The sequence below is a fragment of the Lactuca virosa genome, chromosome 2 (assembly GCF_052849685.1).
Source record: "Lactuca virosa cultivar CGN04683 chromosome 2, Lactuca_virosa_CGN04683_v6, whole genome shotgun sequence".
NCBI classification, from domain to species: domain Eukaryota; kingdom Viridiplantae; phylum Streptophyta; class Magnoliopsida; order Asterales; family Asteraceae; genus Lactuca; species Lactuca virosa.
Genome location: NC_136427.1, coordinates 289,967,119 through 289,987,180, shown reverse-complemented (window position 1 = coordinate 289,987,180; position 20,062 = coordinate 289,967,119). Strand labels below are relative to the sequence as shown.

The 20,062-nt window shown below is 34.7% G+C and overlaps 2 protein-coding genes across 2 annotated transcripts; one reads left to right on the top strand and one right to left on the bottom strand.

Moving 5' to 3' along the window:
- The first annotated feature begins 8,622 nt into the window (after positions 1-8,622).
- Positions 8,623-10,449, top strand: LOC145161380 (protein yippee-like). The gene is made up of 5 exons (XM_079080891.1): positions 8,623-8,831; positions 9,438-9,481; positions 9,675-9,783; positions 9,865-9,920; positions 10,070-10,449. Exons 1-5 carry the CDS (start codon positions 8,736-8,738, stop codon positions 10,158-10,160), a joined length of 396 nt encoding a protein of 131 aa, XP_078937017.1. The 5' UTR covers positions 8,623-8,735; the 3' UTR covers positions 10,161-10,449.
- A 3,834-nt stretch (positions 10,450-14,283) lies between these two features.
- On the bottom strand, positions 14,284-17,869 carry LOC145161379 (arginyl-tRNA--protein transferase 2-like). Its single transcript, XM_079080890.1, has 6 exons — positions 17,553-17,869; positions 16,770-16,808; positions 16,425-16,575; positions 15,295-16,338; positions 14,848-15,226; positions 14,284-14,754 (listed from the first exon to the last, which is right to left on the bottom strand). Exons 1-6 carry the CDS (start codon positions 17,701-17,703, stop codon positions 14,638-14,640), a joined length of 1,881 nt encoding a protein of 626 aa, XP_078937016.1. The 5' UTR covers positions 17,704-17,869; the 3' UTR covers positions 14,284-14,637.
- Between the last annotated feature and the right edge of the window lie 2,193 nt (positions 17,870-20,062).

The following is a 20,062-nucleotide window of genomic DNA, read 5'->3' as shown; positions in this document are numbered from 1 at the left end:
TTGGCAGCCCAGATAGCCGCCTCCAGAGTAAGTTCCTGACGCGCTGGCACCGCATACTCCCATGGAAGTCCCTTTGCGTACCTGTCGATTTTTGTCAACTCGTCTGGGACAATACGCAAAGAAAACTCCATTTTATCTGTGAAGTTATTAGTGTATTCATTTATAGACATGTTTCCCTTCTTTAATGTCAGAAATTGGTTCTCTAGCTCAAGCAGATTTTGGGCCGAATAGTACTTGCGCTTGAAATGCACCAAGAACTCTGCCCAAGTCAGTTGTAGTGGCTCATTATGGCTTAGGGTCTTCCCCAGAGTGTTCCACCAGCGAACAGCGCCACCTCTGAACTGACGCACTGCAAATATGGTTTATAACTTGCCTTGGCAACCACATGTCATGAAGGCTAATTCCATCTTCGAGATCCAATCCATTACTCCGATGGGATCTTCCTTTCTAGTGAAAGTTGACGGCTTGCAAGTCATAAACTCTTTGTACTTGCATCTATTTCTCTCGACTCCATCCTCTTGGTTATTCCTCATAACCACAAGCGGTTCAGCTTGACCAACAGATCTACTGAAATTTCCTTCCTCTGACTGACTGTCATTTAATTCAGGTTGTTCAACAGGCATTGAAGGTTCATTCCTGTTGTTCAACAGTTGTCTTATTTCTTCCCTCTGTTCAGCCATCATAGCCCAAACCATGGCTTGAACACCAGCCATTGTGACTGGCTTTGGTGCAGCTTCTACCACAGGCACCTTCTCAATTAGTTGGGGTTGAGGTTGCTGATTCCTATTTACATTTCCAGCTCCACTTCGGGTTCTTGCCATTTTGATCTATACACCAAATTAGGCGAATTTAGATCTTTATTCACGACAGATATTTAAATTCTCTTTATCACTCCGAAACGTTATATGCTAGTTCTAATATCATAATCGTACGCTTAGAATCCTGAACACATAAGGTTTCCAGATCCGGTCGGCAACAGACCATAGATCCGAACAAATAATATCATATATGGCAAACATATAGCATTTAGCACATAAACGAATTTTAGGCATCTTTCCTAAAATAAACTAGTGCTCGTGTCTAAAATATGGTAGACACTCATCTCACGATCATCACTTAGCATTCTAAGTTTAAGTCTAGAAATCCTACTAATTCCTAGTTCGCTTAAACTAATGCTCTGATACCAACTGTGACTTCCCCAATTTCACGGTCCGAAAAGACCGATTTGTTTATGCTTGATTTTAAAAATAAAATCAGAGTAATCTTTCAAAAGGTGTTGCGGAATTTGTCCCCAAAAAAAATTATGATAAAATTTTATCAAAGAAATGTATTTTTCATTTCATTACAAAACTCGGGATGTCCACATCGATACAGACCAAAAGCATAAATATTACAATATAGGCCTTACAACAGTTATTTACATATACTGGTCTATAATCCATAATCCTTCGTCATCGTCCAACTATGCTCTTGTTCCACTACCTGTAATATAGAAAACTGAGTGGGTCAGGCTTGGGAGCCTGGTGAGCACATAGGGTTTTCAACCCACAATAAATAAATTTATTAAGTTTAGTCATCAAACAATCAACCCAATTTCTCATTCACAATATCTTCTTTATTCTTAAAGATCTTAAGAATCATATGTCCTTCATTCATTCATTCCTAAGGATTATTCTAAGGAATAGGTACGAAGTCCATCGCTACTAGGGTTCTTAAATTACAACTGGTGAACACGTAGTTTAAAACATCTGGTAAACACTCAGTTCAAAAATACTTAATGAACACCTAGTTCAAAAACACCTAGTGAACACTCAGTTCAAAAACACCTAATAAGCACATAGTTCAAAAATATCTGATGATCACATAGTTCAAAAATAATACACCGAATGAACACATAAGTTCAAAAATACCTACAGATTACGAGTTTGTTATTGTTCCACTGGACTGTCTAGAAAAGTCAGTGGTCGTCATCTATATTCTGCTAGATGACTAGAACATCATCAACATCGAGACCTCTCATCATTTTATTTCATCACACATCAACTATTTCATCTACCCATGTTATACCCAACATATTTGTAGATAAAAATACATATACATTTTAAATCATTCTAAATATGTATAAAACATTCATTCAACATCCATCTCACATAAACAAACAATATATATACACATAGCATGTATTTTATATAAAATACTTCATATCTATGTGTAAGATGAAAGTGACTATACACTTACCTTATAAGACGGTGATTGGACAGCACTTTGTGCCTTAAAACAATCTTTTTCGATGAAACCGGGATGTTTTCTCAAAAATCGGGCTTTGTGCGGGCAGAGTTTCGACTGAAAATATTATTTTCTCAGGGACTTCGGGGATTCGGGACTTGCTTCGGGTGTTAGGTTGGTTCCCTAGACTTTGGGGGGTGTTAGGATACCTTAGAAGAAAGTGGAGGGTGTAAAAGTATAAAATTTTCTAAACAAATCCAGGAGGTCTCGCACCCCTTTTATAGTGGTCGAAGCCTCAGGTTACGATGGGCGTAATTTTAGAGTACGTGGGGCGTACTGCCTTGAGAAGTTCTTCGCTGGGTGTACTCACGTACGCTGGGCGTAGGAGTGGATTACTTCGGACGTGTTCATCCACGTGTCAAGCATGCGAAGGGTGTATCGTGGCCTCTTCTGGACCGAGCAAAATGCGAGTACGCTGGGCATATGAACCTCGTACGCTGGGCGTAGTGGCTACGTGCCTTCTGTTCGGTTTTTGGACTTCGGACGTGTCAAGGCTACTAACACAAATCGAAGCTAGTCCGAGTACGTTGGGCGTACTCCTTTGTACGCTGGGCGTACTCCTTCGAGAAACTATTTTTCAAAATTCAAAAATTTATAACTTTTGCATACGATCTCTGTTTTTGACGTTCTTTATATACATGCGTAGGTGAGACCGTGCTCTACAACTTTTGTTTAGACTCTGTCGGCTAATTTTGACTTTATTTTTAAAGTTATATTTTTAACAGGCCGGGACAGGAAAAGTCTGTTAAAAATTCATAAATTCTTCATCCGACGTCCGTTTTCGTCTGTCTTTTTACCGTTAAACTACTATCGACAAGATCTTCGATTCTCATTTAGATTGTGTCGGCTAAAAATCGTTCGATCTATAATTCGAATTTCGAGCTGCACACTACTATGCCGATTCTTAGAAAAATCATAACTTCCTCATACAAAGTCAGATTTGGACGTTCTTTTTATGAAAGTTCTCGGTTTAACGAATACTACGACTTTCATTTAGATCACAAAGGCTAAAAAGCACTTTATTGTAAATTCACTTTTTACGTCACACAGCGTTATGCTGGTTCGGTCGCGAAACTTCGACATGTCATAACTTCTTCGTTATAACTCGGATTTCGGTATTCTTTATATCTACGGAATCCTTGTTTCGACCACTACAACTTTCTTCATAGATATTGGCTTTATCTAACATTTTACTTTCGACGCTTATTTTTATCCTTAATTTATTATATCATCATAATTAAATATAAGGCACATAAATTCACATAATTCATTCTTATTACTTCAAAACACGTTAAAATAGTTGACCTAGACTATTACATCGTCTTTGATGCTTAGCCCAGAAAGACGAGCGTTACACAAGCTCCTTAGCATCCTAAGATTACTTCTTGAGTCGCGTACGGATCTGGTGCTTTCAGTAGTACGAGCCTAATACTACCTTCCACACCAACCCGTATTTGTCCCAAGTCGTCCTCTTAAGACTCTAAGTCACAAGTACTCTATCCCTCGTAGATATCTAACTAATCCCTCGACGAACTCCTCAACTAGATATCTAGACACTCAGCCTAGACTATTCCTCGACGCAAATCACCTCGCAAGGATCTCCGTCACCCTCGCCATCCACTCCACGCACACCAATTGTACATGATACAGGGATCGATAATCAGTCGAATAAATGATTCTTCCTCAAGTCCACAACCAAACAAGGAACAAGAAGAAAGGCTAAATCATGCATTCTAAGGCTATAAAGTCTTAACCATGTACAACTAAGCAGCATACCTAGAGCAATTAGCAATGATGGGTTCAATCAAAGAAACGACCTCATAGGCTAAGGCATCACAAAACAGGCAACTCTAGCTCATACTCATGAAGATACATAGCCTATTCTCTAGCATGCAGTTCGAACAACTCAAGAATAACTCATACTCTTAATATAATCAAGTAAGGGTATTTTAGGAAATCACCGTTCGGGCTCTGGCTAATTGTACACACTGCTTCATCTTGCTTTTCTCTTAAATTTCTTTACTCTTTTAAAATCTTTTTTAAGAAAAGGTTCATTTCTCTTTGAATTTTTTTTTTCAATTCCTCAGTTTGAGTCCATACATACCCGAGGGTGTGCCCGAATCCCTCAAACCAAGGCTCTGATACAACTTGTAACAGCTCAAATTTTCAAACAATTTTTATTTTCATTTTTAAATTCTCAAAACATAGTTCATAGCATTAACCCATGCCAATATGTAATTGTCAAATACAAAATATCATGAAACAAGTCAAATATCCCAGAATCCACATAAACTCTAAACATCAAGCTGGTGTGTACAATCATGTCGGTGCCTTTTCGCGATCCTGTGATGTACCTAAAACACATTTAATCAACACTGTAAGCACAAAGCTTAGTGAGTTCCCCAAAATACCATATACACAAATAATTAGCCTCTCATGGTTGAATCTCGATAAGGACCCTCCGGTCATGTGTCTCAGTGAAGACCCTCCAGTCTCACGTCTCGGTATGGACCCTTCGGTCACGGCTCAATAAATACACATAATAACATAACAGTATAAGTCACAAAGACAGAATGCATAATAACACATAAACAGATAAGACCATCCGGTCAATAATACAATTAAGACCCTCCGGTCCATAACATGAATAAGACCCTCCGGTCACACAAAAGTTACCACACAAGTAAGTATAGTGAGAAAACTCACCTCTCGCTGGAAAGCAATCAATCTCGCACCCGAACTGCCAGTCTAGACTCCGCCTAATTATATCATATTCATCTCTAATTAATAAATAATACTAATAACCCCCAAAATGCTAGGCCGAATCTCTTTACAAAATATCAGGAGGGTGAAAAGACCATTTTGCCCCTCCTTGACCAAAAGTCCACAAAATGGCCAAGAGCTCAAAAGTCAATGAAAGTCAACACCCAACGAGTACGTTGGGTGTACAGCCCTCTACGCTAGGCGTACAACCAACAATGCATGCATCGGGGGGTCTCAACGCTATGTTGCGCTTAGCTGGGAGTACGCACGGCGTACGTCTCAGATTTCCACTCCTCACTTCATTTGGTCTTAATCCGTTAAGATAAATGCTATAACTACAGTCTGAGCTGAATAAGGCCTAATACTTCATAAAGTCGTGGACTTTAAGCCTTAGCATGGTTGAACAAGTCCCAAACTCACAAACTATAACCTTCCCAACACAAAAGTCCACATAACTCATGCATAGAGAGGTTTAGATGATCAAGTTCCCATTTTTATGAATCTAGACAACCAAATACACTAAAAAAGATAGGAGATATGCTCTGGAGTTCACCAAACTCACAAAGCTCCAAGCTTGGGACATAAAACCCTAAAAATGGACCCAAAACATGAACTAACACAAAAATGACCAAGTTCCGAACTTGATACCTCTGGAAGATGCACCAACAAGAATAGAACTCAGATCCAAGAGCTAGAAGCACAAGTTATCCTTCCTTCAAGGCTCCTTCTTCACCAAAAGCTTCACAAGAACACTCAATGAGCCACAAACACTCACACAAGCTAGGAATACGAAACTAGGGTTTGAGGGAGGTTGGAGGCTGGAAATGGTGGCTGGAAATGATGCCATCATGTTCCTTAAATAGGGGCACACAAGGGCATTAGGGTATTACTCTGAGCCTAGTACGCCCAGCGTACCCTCTGGTGCGCCCAGCGTACTAGGTGGCCTCCGCGATCATGCAAAGTACATGAGTACGCTACACGTACACATGTGTACGCCCCGCGTACTCAATTGCCACCTTTTCTTAATAAGGACTAGTCTTGACAAATGCATAAAAGATTAAGGTCATCGAATTATACCTCTTTTCGGGATGTTACATCTCGAGAAAGGTTGGGAACAGTTTTTTAAGACGGATGGTGGTAACAATGTGAGCATATTTTTTAGACAATCCATTGAGGGTATATATGACTAAGTTTTTTTCAGGGACAGAGAAACCAATATTTGCAAGAAGATTAGATATGGATTTAATTCGGGTACAGTAATCCATGATGGAGGAGTCTCCAACGGTGATGTTACGAAGCTCATCATCAAGCTCCATAGCCTTTGATTCTTTGTTCTCATGAAAAAGGTCTTCGATAGCTTTCCATACTTGTGTAGCAATGGCATCAGATGTGATGATAGACTAGAGTACCGATTGAGTGAGAGTACCATACAACCACTGCTTAATAATGTTGTCAACTTCAATCCACGTACTGTCATTGGATTTTGGAGAAGACCCGTCAAGATGAGTGTACACTGAGTAACCAAAATACAGTGGGTTTTAAACAATTCTTTCCAAGAATCATAGTTGAGTCGATCAAGATCTAGGAGGAGAGGAACATAAGATTTTATGTTTGTAATGGCGTAGATCTTATCAATGGAAGAGCATTTGGGATCGGAAGAATCTGAACCGGTCATTGTTGTTGAAGACGAGAAGGACTTAACAAGCCAAAAGAGGAAGATAAAGATCAGTAGAAGAAGAGAACATGAATGGCAGAGACGATGGAAAAATACGCCGCTTTAGGATCGGCTAGGGTTGATACCATGTTACAATCAATAATTTCTCATGAACAATAATTGTATTTCATCCAAAATATATACATTGGACTACCATATACATACATTGGGCCGCATAGGGTAAAAAACCAACAAACCAAATCTAATAAATAAATATACACAATATATGTATACGCTATCAGGAACATTAAACTCGAGAGGAAATATGACCGATGGGGAAGATGACCAGATCAATGGACTAGTGTTCTTGGTTTTGGTTGCTATAAAACAATAAGTTTTACATATTATTAAAATTAAATAAATAATGATAGTAAATAGTAATAAATACATATCAATATTAATATTAATAAATACATATCAATATTAATAATAAAATAAAATAAAAATTAGTTAAATACTGCAAACACGACGATCACATAGAAAATTATGATCAATTTTTTTTCATGTAGAATGAAAATGAAATCATTCGCTCTACACAATTAATAACTTAGGGGTTGTTTGTTTACCTCTTAATTGAAAAATTAAGAGGTAACCTCTTAAAAATTCAGATATGCTATGTTTGGTAGCCTCTTATAAAATGTCTCTTAATTTGATAAATGCCTCTTAAAAAATCAGACATACAGCCGCATCTGAAAAAGAAAAAAAGACTTACGTGCCCTGATAAAACACGCATCCCCTTTTCTTCCATACGCACGCCTCATTTTCTTCTTGAAGCGATCTTCTTTCTCCCCGACAAACATCATCGGTGTTGCTTCTTCCTCCTCTCCAACCGTCGGTCCGTCGCCTCCTTCTTCCCCTCGCACTCCAACCGTCGCCGCCTGCTCCTTCCTCATTGTCGTCGTCGGTCAAGGCAACTAAGGTACATCGAACCCCACCTTCGGCCACTCCAATGCCTTCCTCCGCCACTCCAGTGCTTTCCTCCGCCATCACTGTCACTCCAACACCATCCTCCATCCACGCCGCCGGTAAGCTTTTCTTCTCCGAATTTGAAATCGATTTCCATGGAGTCTTAAAACTGAATTCCAAACAGCCCTTATAATGTTTTAATGTTGAAATCGTTATCATCTTTATGGTTTTGTTAATTTGATATTTGTATGAAATCAATTTCCATGTTTATTTTACTTGCATATGAACCATTCGATGAAATGTCTCAATGAAATTGTTTCAATTTCTAATTGATTTAAATTTCTTTGTCTTTAATCTTTTTGCAGAAAAAGAAACATTGGATGATAAAAACTGTTTTTATCAATTGTTTCGTTGATATAGGCTATTGATAATGACCAAGGATTCCATATGGATGATATCAAGAAGGGTGATAATGGATGAGTTTTTACTGTGATAAAAACTGTTTGTATGAAATCTCAATGTTTTTTTATTGATTTCTTTATTATAGCATCATACAGATCTGATTACACCAATGTATTTTGAAAAAACTATTTAGTTATAGCAATATCATCCAAAAACAATGCAATTTTGATTGATATAGTTGGGTAGATTTGTCAAATATTTATGTTTGGTTTGTTTTTTTTAATTTTTGAGTTATGTTTAATTTTGGATTTTGTATGGTGTTTTTATAATTCTACAAAAAATAATACAGAAGGGTAAAATGGTCATTTTTATAATTCAGCACAACAATTCAGAGGTTCCAACCAAACAGCATGTTAAAAATTAAGATCTTAAAAGTTCAGACCCTCTTAAAAATTCAGATTTCATATCCTACCAAACAGCCCCTTACGCTATAAATACATTTCGTGAATTAACGGTTAATTGTAAAATCTGGGTCCACTAAACTACTTTGAACAACAAAAAAAAGCGTACGTTCGATTGCGTGGAATTTGAGTTGATTGATTCCTTATTCTTCCTCGATTTCACTCCCTTCTTTCTTTCCATTCTATCAATCGGTGTGAGAGAAATGGGGCGATTGTTTCAAGTTACGTTAGAGGGCAAATTTTACACCTGTAAACACTGCAAAACCCATCTCGCTCTTTCCGATGATATCGTTTCGAAGGTATGTACGTAGCCTTTTCTTCTTATATTAAATTTCCTCGCAGTGATTTTGTTGTTTTCTAATTGATTTTTCCGATCTAATCTATTTGATGTCGTTTGAAGATGATCGTGGATAAAATATTTGATGTGGAATTTTGATTTCGATTGTAAAATCTTGATTGATGGACTGATTAATAATCTTTATGTATCGTTTGAATTGGTAGTTTGATCGAAGGTCTAAATTACTGGAAAAGATTGTTCCGATTTTACCTAAACACCTTCTGTAACACTGGCGTAGATTTAGACTTAATTTACTTGATTTTGCCTTCCCCTTGTGTGTTTCTGTTTCAAGAAACTTTACCAACTCAAGTGGATCGCTATTCTAAACAGCTAACTACATCTCAATTTGCAAAATCAATCAGATTATTTATGAAGAGTATATATAGGGCTGATTCTCAACTTTAGATCAAATCGAATTGTTATGTTACTGTTATAGAAAGAGGGAATTGCGCATGAATCAGTTGGTGATCATTATTTATACTTTATCCGGGCTCAATTCTGATATACATGTAATTGCTACATCAAGAAGATATAAAGCTTGATCCTTTCCCTGTGTCTTTTGGTTCAGGCCTTTCATTGCAAGCATGGAAAGGCATATCTCTTCAATAAGGTGTAAGTTTTCCTTGCTCCTAAAGTGATGTGCCAATATAATATACTGTAGCTTTATTTCATCAATTCCTACTACTTTCTTGTGAATAGAGTTTTAGAAGGAAGTTAGCTATGAGTAAGGAAATTTCTTTCTCTATACCAATAAAACTAGCATACAATAAATACATACATCATCTTATATTTTCTTGTTTTGCAGAGTAAATGTGACTGTTGGTGTGAAGGAAGATAGACTGATGATGACAGGGCTTCATACAGTTGCAGACATTTTTTGTGTCAAATGTGGATCCATTGTTGGATGGACATACGTAAGATTTATAACCCTTAACACACACACACACACACATACACTTTAAGAATCCATTTGTAATTTGATCTGTGACTTTCAGGAAACTGCTCATGAAAAGAACCAAAAGTACAAGGAAGGGAAGTCTGTCCTAGAACGGTTAGTACCCATTGATAGGACACTGTGTTTGCTTTCATTGAAAAGACATTTATGCCCTTGTCATTCTGATCATCGAAAATAGCAGTAGAAAGATCATCCAGCAGCCTTAGTTATTTGAAAGGTGTTTGATCATACAATTGCATTTGCAGGTGTAAGCTATCGGGTCCTGATGGAAGCAGTTATTGGGTTAGTCATGAAGTTCATGCTCATTTTGGTGGAAGTGATCAAGAAGATGTTTGATGAATAATGAAGATGTACATTCTGAAACCCCACGTCTCTTGTCCAGATTTGATTAGTAGCTCAAAATCAATCATGGATTGTTTGTTATCCGAAACTAAAGTATGGGTTGTAGATTTGGATGCTTATTGACTAGTAAAAGCTATCAGTAAAAAGTCAACAGTTGTTACCCTTTGCTATAATAATAATAATAATAATAATAGCATTTAGGGCATTGCTTTTCTTGTAACTCGTATCAAGGTTTTTTCAAGTATTGCTGATAATACAAGTGTTGTGATCGTATCCATGTTTATTTTATGTATTGATATTGATATTGATATGATTGTTGACAAACTTAAAAAAAAAATAGATATATTTTTACTTATATAAATTTTAAAACTTGAAATAATTAATGAGTGGTGGGGTAAGTTGCCAAGTTATAGGAAAACACAGCATTTCATAAAAACTAACAAAACTAAAATTCAGTGGTTAAACCACTTCAAGAAAAGTTTGATCTACTTAAGATGAAACAATTGTCGATCTTTATTACAGTATTATTTAATGACATTTGTCTCATTAAATTATATACCCAATCAAACATCTGTGAAACTATAACAACATTTCAGCTATTTTGCCTAATATTATAATAATAATCATATTTTGTAAAAAAAAAACGGTGTACCTGATCAAGGCAAAAGAAGATAAAATTATAGGTGTACTTTTACATTTTGTAATATTAAACCATGAGTTTTTACCAAAGGGTTTCTAGTCCAACGGTATCAGGTGTTGCTATCCTTCTTGAAGATTAAGGGTTCAAATCTCATTATAGACATAGGTGAGGTTAAAAATAAGTATATTAGATTTGCCTTTACAAAAAAAACATATTGAGTTTCATTTTGTTTGTTTCATTTTGTTTACAATATATAGTGAAGTCCTAACGGTTACATTTTTTGTCATAGTGAAGTCCTAACGGTTACATTTTTTGTCATAAATTTTCATCACAGTTATAGGCTAACACTTCTACATGTTTTTTAACATATATCAAATCACATAAATATATATTTGTCAATCATATTAAACATATCATTTTAATTTTATTTCATTTCTGATCGACTGATCGTACCAATTAAAACGGATAACCAATTTTTGAGAGAGAGAGAGAGAGAGAGAGGAATCTAATAAATAAACTATAAATATTTCTAACAACAACTAGCTCTTGTAATGGGAGTCTAATGGCTACAATACTAAATTCTATACAGTTAGTGTTCAGTGATTTACCCACACATGATAGGACATGAGACGAGTTAGTGTTCAGTGATTTACCCACACATGATAGGACATGAGACGAGTTAGTGTTCAGTGATTTACCCACACATGATAGGACATGAGACGAGTTCAATATGGGTAGTTAAGAGGGTGCGATTATCTTTTTTCAAACAATTGTAACTATTTACACATAGAGTTTCTAACAAAAATATCCCTACTTCTCTCAAGTTATTCTAATGAAATCATTAAAATATAATGTTTAATGATTTTTAAATTATCATAAATGGATACATGCTTAACTTGTATCACCTTATGTTATATGAATGTGATGGGTGATCCCCACATTACATTATATCCAACATGTTTCTTGATAATCTTTCAACTACCTCTCTAATTAACCCTTTTATTGGCTAATCCGTATTATTATCATTTGACTTCACATAGTCGATAGAGATAATGCCATTCGAGATTAGTTATCCAACAATATTATGTATTCTATGTATATGTCGAAACTTACCATTATACATAGCATTTTATGTTCGTTTAATCATCGGTTGACTATCATATTATACATATATTGTAGAGATTGTTTTACACTATCTTGGAATATTCTTCGAGAATTGACGTAACAGTTCAACTTCTTCTCTATAAACTCATATTCTATGGTGGATCATGTTGCTTTGAGGATTTTCACGACATAGCTCCACCACCAAGTGTGAAGAGAAGATTGCTAGTAACTTGGAATATTTTATATCCAATGTCTCATCTGCATCAATATACAGTTCAATTACTTTAGGATATTATCATATAGTGCAAACTATAAGTTCAACTATACCTTAAATTAACACTCTTGTATATTTTTTTCAATTCTCACCACTAGTATATATATTTAGTTTGTTCGGTGCAAAAGCTAAATCACCTTTATTTCAACTCATCATGCACATCAAACTACCAACAATTATCGAGCATTCTACCAATGAAACTTCTTCACGTCCTTAGATGGTGCTTGTGTCATTCTATTTTCTAGCTATATTAGAATAGTCGGCATCGAATGTCTCAAGAATCCTTCCCCTATAATTTGTTTGACTTGATACAGGTCCATTTTGAGTTCTTATGGTCTTAACGTCAACGGTTACATATTCTAAACCTATAAATTTCATGGCAAACCTTTCATATAATAATTTTTTGAGATCATTTTATTGTGGCTACCAATGATAAGTATATCATCAATATAAAGGCATAGGATAAGATAACCATCAATTGTATTATCAACATAAACACATGTCATTTGTGAATCATAAATCCTCATTCCAATATCATGAGATCAAACTTTTGATGTTATTGCTTTGGGGCTTGTTACAAGCCATATAATGACTTCTAAGGTCTAAAAACTTATTACTCTTGTCCTAGTGCACCATATCTCTCTAGTTGTTCCATGTAATTTCTTATTCTAAATCACTATAGATGTTGTTTTGGCATCTATTTGATGTAATTAAATATTTATAAATAATGCAATGGCAAATACCAATATGATAAATGTTAAACATGTTATTGAAGAATACATATCAAAGTAATTAATGCCACTTTGTTTTTGTATCATTTGATTACCATTATATCCTTGTACTTTAAATGAATCAATGTGATTTGTTTTTTAAATCTACTGGTGGCCTAATGGTTTCTTATCAAAGTAATTAATGCCACTTTGTTTTTATATCATTTGATTACTATTATATCCTTGTAGTTTTGAGTGAGTCAATGTGATTTTTTTTATATCTATTGGTGGCCTAATGGTTTGTTTCATGCATGTAGATTCATTTGCTCCTATGTGTGATTTTGCAAGATGGAGTCCAATTTGCTTTTAATTGTCTTTTTCCATTGAGACCTTTCAAACGAATTGATTACCTATGGGAAAGTTTGGGGTTCTTTGTCAAGCATATAATCATATTAATCATCACCCAAAAAAAAATTATTTATGTATGTCCTTTTACTAGTGTGGATATATTCCTTTATCCGCTCTTTCCTCATGTGTAATGTTCATCATGATCAATTGCTTTTGGAAAACTTGTCTCTCTTTTATTGAGACAAGAAAACGTTCAAATGATGATACATTTTAGAATTCCACTATCATGGCCCTTATTCATGTCAAGTACATATGAATCATGCATAAGAAACCAATAGGTGCTATTATTGTTTTGCGCATATCAAATAAAGATGCAATACACAATCTTGGGCCTTATCTTTTATCATGTCGGCTGCATGTGCCACTACCTTAGGGCAACTACAATGGACACCTAAAACACCATTTTAGAGACCATTTTTATTTGGATCAACCTTAAAAAATCACATTATTTTGGTGATGGCTCTTTTTAACACCAAATATAGAGGCCAGACATGAAAGCTTCTAAAAACAGCCATTTTAGAGGTTGGTTTGAATGAAATCACTAAAATGGAGAAGCTCTTAGCTAAACACCCTCACAGTTAAAAGCAATTATAAGTAAAGACAATTATAAGATGATTTTACTTGCACCCATAACTCGTATGATGGTTAAGTGTTTGTTTTCTTACAATCGGTTGATAACACATTCCCACCGGGACAATCCGTAACTTATTAACATATATATATATATATATATATATATATATATATATATATATATATATATAGTTTAACCATTCACAAGCACTTGCAAAGCTTTTGATTTGTTCAGATGTTAAACCAAAAGCATTGAATGTTGTTGGCCCCATTTAGAAGTGACATCGGAATGATTCCATTAAGAGATTACCAAACAGACCCTTAATCACTTTTAGTAGCCTTTTTAACTTACATCTCTAACATACATGACTAGTTTGATGCCAAAAAAAAAAGTACAGGGAAAAGAAATATACAAGATAGAATGGTAATATTTTATTTATTATTTGATTACACAGGAAGGAAAAAGTGTAGTAAAGATGAGGTTTCTTATGATTTTATCCCCACGAAAATTGGTTGGGAGCCTATTTTATGCGAATCACAATTTGTACACTAAAAAGTAATTTATAAAAATCCAAGCAACCAATAACGGAGTAGTAAATTGAGTGTGGTTAGGATATATGATTATATTCTAGTGAAACCACAAAAGATGAAACAACAAACATGATTTTTTTTTTTTTTTTTTAATAAATGATATGAAAGTAGGAGTTCTTGTTCTGAAAAGCATTTCAACCTTACTTGCTTCTGATGATTTCTGAATATGCATCAACCAAGCGAATAAATCATTCTCTCAGAGAGATCCGTACCCACAACCGTTGCGTATTTATGCAACTGATTTTCCAGATAATTTCTTTCATTCGCTCCAAAAGCTTGTCGTATGTCCTTCAATTCAAATTTCAAATATCAAAACAAACATTTCTTAATATACTAAATCAAGGATCACAATATTTTCAGTATGGACTTAGAAATATATACCTTGTATTTCAGATGCATTCCCTTCAAACCAATAACAATATCACTCACATCTTTTTGCATTTCTACAGGTGTCAGACTGCCAGTTCCATCATCATCATCAGACTCATCAGACTCATCAAAAGCAACTTCAGACATTTCTTCATCCCCATCCATACGAACATCATTTGATCCTTCTCCAAAACGCTCATCTTCTTCTTCTTCTCCTCTTTGACTTTGATCTTCCACCACATTCTTATTATTATTATTATTATTATTATTATTATTATTATTATTATTATTAGGTGACATATCTCCCTCATCTAGCAAGTTAGCATGATCAGACAGCACAACATACGCCTTTCTATCAAGCAACCTCTTTGCAATATCAAAAGAAACCCACCTGTTTGTCAAAAAAAAAATTAAAACTTCATATATTCTATTTTTTATATCATCTTTAAAGTAACTTACTGGTAACGAAGCGGACAGAGAAGCTCAGATGGGCGATAAGCTGCTTTATATCTCATCTTGCTACACGAGTGAATATAATATCCAAGATAATAATACTGCAAGCTAGAACAACGCTTTTCATTCTCCCTCACCCAATTTATTTCTTGAAGTGCAGAGTATTTACCCAGTGACAACTGGGCAAGATCCGGATCCCAAAATAAATATTTACTGGATAAACATTTAGGAAGAATATCAATCACACCAACTGCAATCAGCTTCCCATTAATCAAATACTGTTGATGAAAAGAACCAAATCCACAAGGTGGAACAGTGACATCACCACTTGTGGGGACAAAAATTAAAGGACTGTCCACCAAAAACCGTTTGTAAGAGCTTTCAGTCACGTGATCCGGTGTGTCGTTATGCACTTTAATTTGGTATCTCCTGTATAGCGCGTACTCTTCTGGGTCAAAACCAGATCTTTTTAAACGGATCTCAAGACTCTGTTTATTTACAGAAATACCCTTGGTGCCACTCGTGGAAGAAGAGTCTTTACAAACCGAAGAAGGCTTTCCGGTTATTGATTCCGTGTGTGGTGGTTGTATCTCGGTGGAATAGAAGTTTATATGTCCGTTGCAAGCTTTCACAGACAAATGGAGAGATGGTGTTAAATTACTTAAATGCCCTGATAGCATTTCCGCGATCAGTTTCGGGTTCGGGTCAATGCTTTGGTTGTCTTTTTGGATAGTCTTATTGCCTCGTTTTAAAGCAGCGGATATCTGAAAAGAAATGTTGCTGGAGTACAAAAGGTCGTGTGCTTCTTCGGCTTCTAACTTGCGCTTTGATGGTGCAACGGGTTTTACGGAAGCTTTAGGGGAATTTATGTCATTTGGGAACTCCCCGCGTTGGGTGCATGTGACTACTATGGAATCGATCTCATTGGATAAATACTTCTCGATGCTGTTATCTGGTTTACCATGATCACTATCTGAAAGGCGGATTGCATCACTTGATGGCTCGTTTTGTTCGTCTGGTTTCTTAACAGTCAATGAACCTTCTAGAAACCTGAAATTAAGTTGGTGAAAGGTTATAAATTTGTTTGAAAAAAGGAGAGAAGGAATAGAAAGTGGATTTTTATAATGTATGATCACCTTTGCATTCGCTTGGATACACGGACTTGCTCTTTGGAAGGAACAAAATCAGTTGCCTTCAAACGAATTGTGTAAGAGGGGCAACATGTCTTTTCCATCTCAGGCTTGTAGAGGAAACAACCAGATCTCCTCCAACCTCTGTCAAGAAGAGCTAACAAAAGAATAAAAGATGTTATAAATATTCTAAGCAAAAAAAAATTGGGAGTATAGAGTCCAGAATCTTGGATATAGTTGATCCATAGAGGATTTAGTAATACTATCACTATGTAGGCATTTCAGTGGTTAATACTTAATACTAGCTATAGGACATGAAAATCTTCTGGTTATTAAGGTACACAAACTAACCTTGGTAGTCATGAACAGTCAAACTGTGTGCCCATAAACCTGCAAGATCAAGAAAATGAAATTAACATGGGAAAAATGTGCATAAAACTGTCTATTTATGTTCTACTTGCATATAGGATCAAAGGGAGAAATAAGAATGCTCGTTTATAGAACCAATTTTGGTGGGCTGGCTTCTGGTGCACAATGAAGGTCGAAACTTGAAGACTTTCCAACTTTCTAAATTTTGACCAACAAACTCATTTATTTGGGATGTAGGCATATTTTTTACAACTAAATTAGTCATCAAGATCACATATATCATCTGTTTTGGGTGGGCAGTAGGTGATAGTGTCAAACCTACAATTCTTCCATGGATGTTGGATGTAGGTAACTTGTAAATCTACATGGGATATGCTAGTCTAATGTCGTTATCAATCTTTTCCGAAAAGTTTACAATCCACATCAACTTTAATGTAGAAAGCATCTTGTTTTATTGATAAAGTCAAACTTGAGCTCTATGGGCAAAGAATGGAATACCCAATACAGCGCTAAATTAGCTGTTGTTCTAAGTCGTTTTGCACATTCTATACCCCTTCCCCGGAGGGAAAAAGTTCCTGAGCAATCGCACAAGAACAATCTAGTTTTAACTAGATAGAACTAAAATATTAGGTATCAAAGTCCCCTGGAACACGAAGATCACAGATGGCACGATTTCAAATGAAATCATACACATAAACCTAATCATATAAACATTATCATGACATATGCGCGCAACCGATCAGTAAAATCTATAAACCAACTAACCGTGAGTAATACTGGTGTTGGAGCCGGATTTGCAATAACCGCAAGAGCTTCTCCGGCGACCAACATCGACGACGACGCTTTCGCCTCTACCATTATTGATGTTACTGCTGCTACTGCTAGCTTCGGTCTTGATCTTCCTCTTATCCGCCATATATACCCAATCTTTTGGTCAATTCTTCATTTCATCGGTGAGAATTGCTAGATTACTACAGCTCATCGCGGGAAACTTCGATCGGAGAACAAAATCGACGATGGGACGATTAGGTCACCCAACCATAGCTCGTACACGCTACTCTTTAATTTATTTCAAATACCCTGTTTAGAAACGTAGCATTTATTTTTGTAGAAGCAATTTTAAAATATTACGTGATAATTAGGGGGTGTTTGGCTTAGATTTTTAGAGTGCAGAAGTTCTTTTTGGAAAAGTTGCAAAAAGTCAGGTTTTCTGACTTTTCTAAAAAGTTGATTTTCCTTCTATACAAAATCCAAAAGTAGCTTTTAAAAGTTTTTTGCCAAACATCTTTTACCTTTAATCTTTTCCTAAAAAGACTTTTGCCCTCTCAAAAACTAAGCCAAACACCCCCTTAATTGTAGAACAATAAGTTATAAGAAAAATAGTTATTTATTAAAATAATTATAAAAATTAAGGTGATATTTCTAGAGAAATTCTAGTTTTTGAATATTTAAAAAAAAATGGTATTATCTGTATCTTCTTTTTTTTATCATACCCTAGGGATGGAAAAAAAAGACACGAAACTTGTATCCTGTTTGACCGGAGACTCTCCAAGTCGACTGGGGATATGGTATTCTAAAATAAAAAAGTATGGATGAGATAGGGTAGAGATACATAACTCTAGTCCCCAATTTCGTGATATGAATATATAAAGGGTTAATGTCATAAAAACCTTCAAGTTTGCAACGTTTTGTCGGTTTTGCCCAAAGTTAAAATTTATGTCCATTTATGCTTCAAACTTGCATTAATTTGTTCGTTTCTACCCCCTAGCCGGTTTTGACCTTTAGAAGCCGGTCACCTCTTTGCTGATTGGATGATCTTGTGATGAGTCGGATGTCACGTCAGCATTGCTGACTTGTTTCTCAAAGGGAAAAAAATAGACGAATGGAGGGCTGAGGGATTCGAATCCGGGTCTCCCACCACCAATGGTAACACTCTAACCAACAAGCTAGAAGAAGTTTTATGTTTTATCTTCTAAATTAATCAATTTAATGTCTTTTTTGTTAGACCTTTTAAATACTAAGTATTATTATTATTAATACTATTATTATTATTATTATTATTTCTTATTATTATTATTATTATTATTATTATTACTATTATTTTTTCTTTTTATTATTATTATGATTATTTTCTTTTTATTATTTTTATTTTTACTATTATTATTATTATTATTTTATGAACTTTGTGAAATACGTTTTTAAAAGTGAATATATTTTTAAAGATAAAAATACGATTTAAAGGTATAAATATATTTTTAAAGGTATTAATATATTTAAAAAGCATATTTATATATGTAAAAAGTATGTAAACATTTAACCGCGTATTTATACATTTGAAAGTGTATGTATACCTTCAAATACATATTTAAACATATAAAACTTTTTTATACATATAAACATGCATCAAAACGTTTTTATATGTACATAAGCATATAAAAATGTTTTTTTATACATATAAAAATATATCAAAACTTTTTTATAAAAAAACAGGCCATATGTATGAAAAATACGTTAAAAAGAATTTTGTTAAAATAGCATAAAATGTATAAAAAACGTTTTTATATGCTTATATACGTATAAGAACGTTTTGATTCATGTTTATATGTATAAAAAAACTGTATACATTTAAATATGTATTTGAAGGTATACATGTGCTTTTAAATATATGAATACGTTGTTAAATGTTTACATACTTTTTACATATATAAATACGCTTTTTGAATATATAAATATAGTTAAAAATATATTTATATCTTTAAATCGTATTTTTATCTTTAAAAATATGTTTACACATGCATTTGAAAACGTTTTTCACAATGTATGTATAAGTTTATATAAAAATAAAATAATAATAATAATAATAATAATAATAATAATAATAATAAGAAAAAATAGTAGTAGTAGTAATAATAATAATAATAATAATAATACTTATTATTTAAAAGTTCCAGCAAAAGAGCCATTAAATAGATTAAATTAGAAGATAAAACATAGAGTTTCTTCTAGTTTGCTGCTTAAAGGTTTACCAATGGTGATGGAAGACTTGGGTTCGAATCCTTCAACCCCCCACTTCGTCTGTTTTTCCCTTTGAGAAACAAGTCAGAAACGCTGACGTGACGTCCGACTCATCACAGGTTTCATCCAATCAGCAAAGAGGTGACCGACTTCTGAATGTTAACTTTGGGCAAAACCGACAAAACGCTGCAAACTTGAGGGTTTTTATGACATTAACCCATATATAAAAATAATACAAAATATATATTTATAGTAAATTT

Bases quoted from the DNA above. Each gene is read 5' to 3' on its own strand.
- LOC145161380 (XM_079080891.1), top strand. From the start codon at position 8,736: ATGGGGCGATTGTTTCAAGTTACGTTAGAGGGCAAATTTTACACCTGT. The intron at 8,832-9,437 runs GTATGTACGTAG...CTTTTGGTTCAG, and splicing joins CCGATGATATCGTTTCGAAG to GCCTTTCATTGCAAGCATGG. The intron at 9,784-9,864 runs GTAAGATTTATA...TGTGACTTTCAG, and splicing joins CCATTGTTGGATGGACATAC to GAAACTGCTCATGAAAAGAA.
- LOC145161379 (XM_079080890.1), bottom strand. From the start codon at position 17,703: ATGGCGGATAAGAGGAAGATCAAGACCGAAGCTAGCAGTAGCAGCAGT. The intron at 16,576-16,769 runs GTTAGTTTGTGT...TTCTTTTGTTAG, and splicing joins GACTGTTCATGACTACCAAG to CTCTTCTTGACAGAGGTTGG. The intron at 16,339-16,424 runs GTGATCATACAT...ACTTAATTTCAG, and splicing joins GTATCCAAGCGAATGCAAAG to GTTTCTAGAAGGTTCATTGA.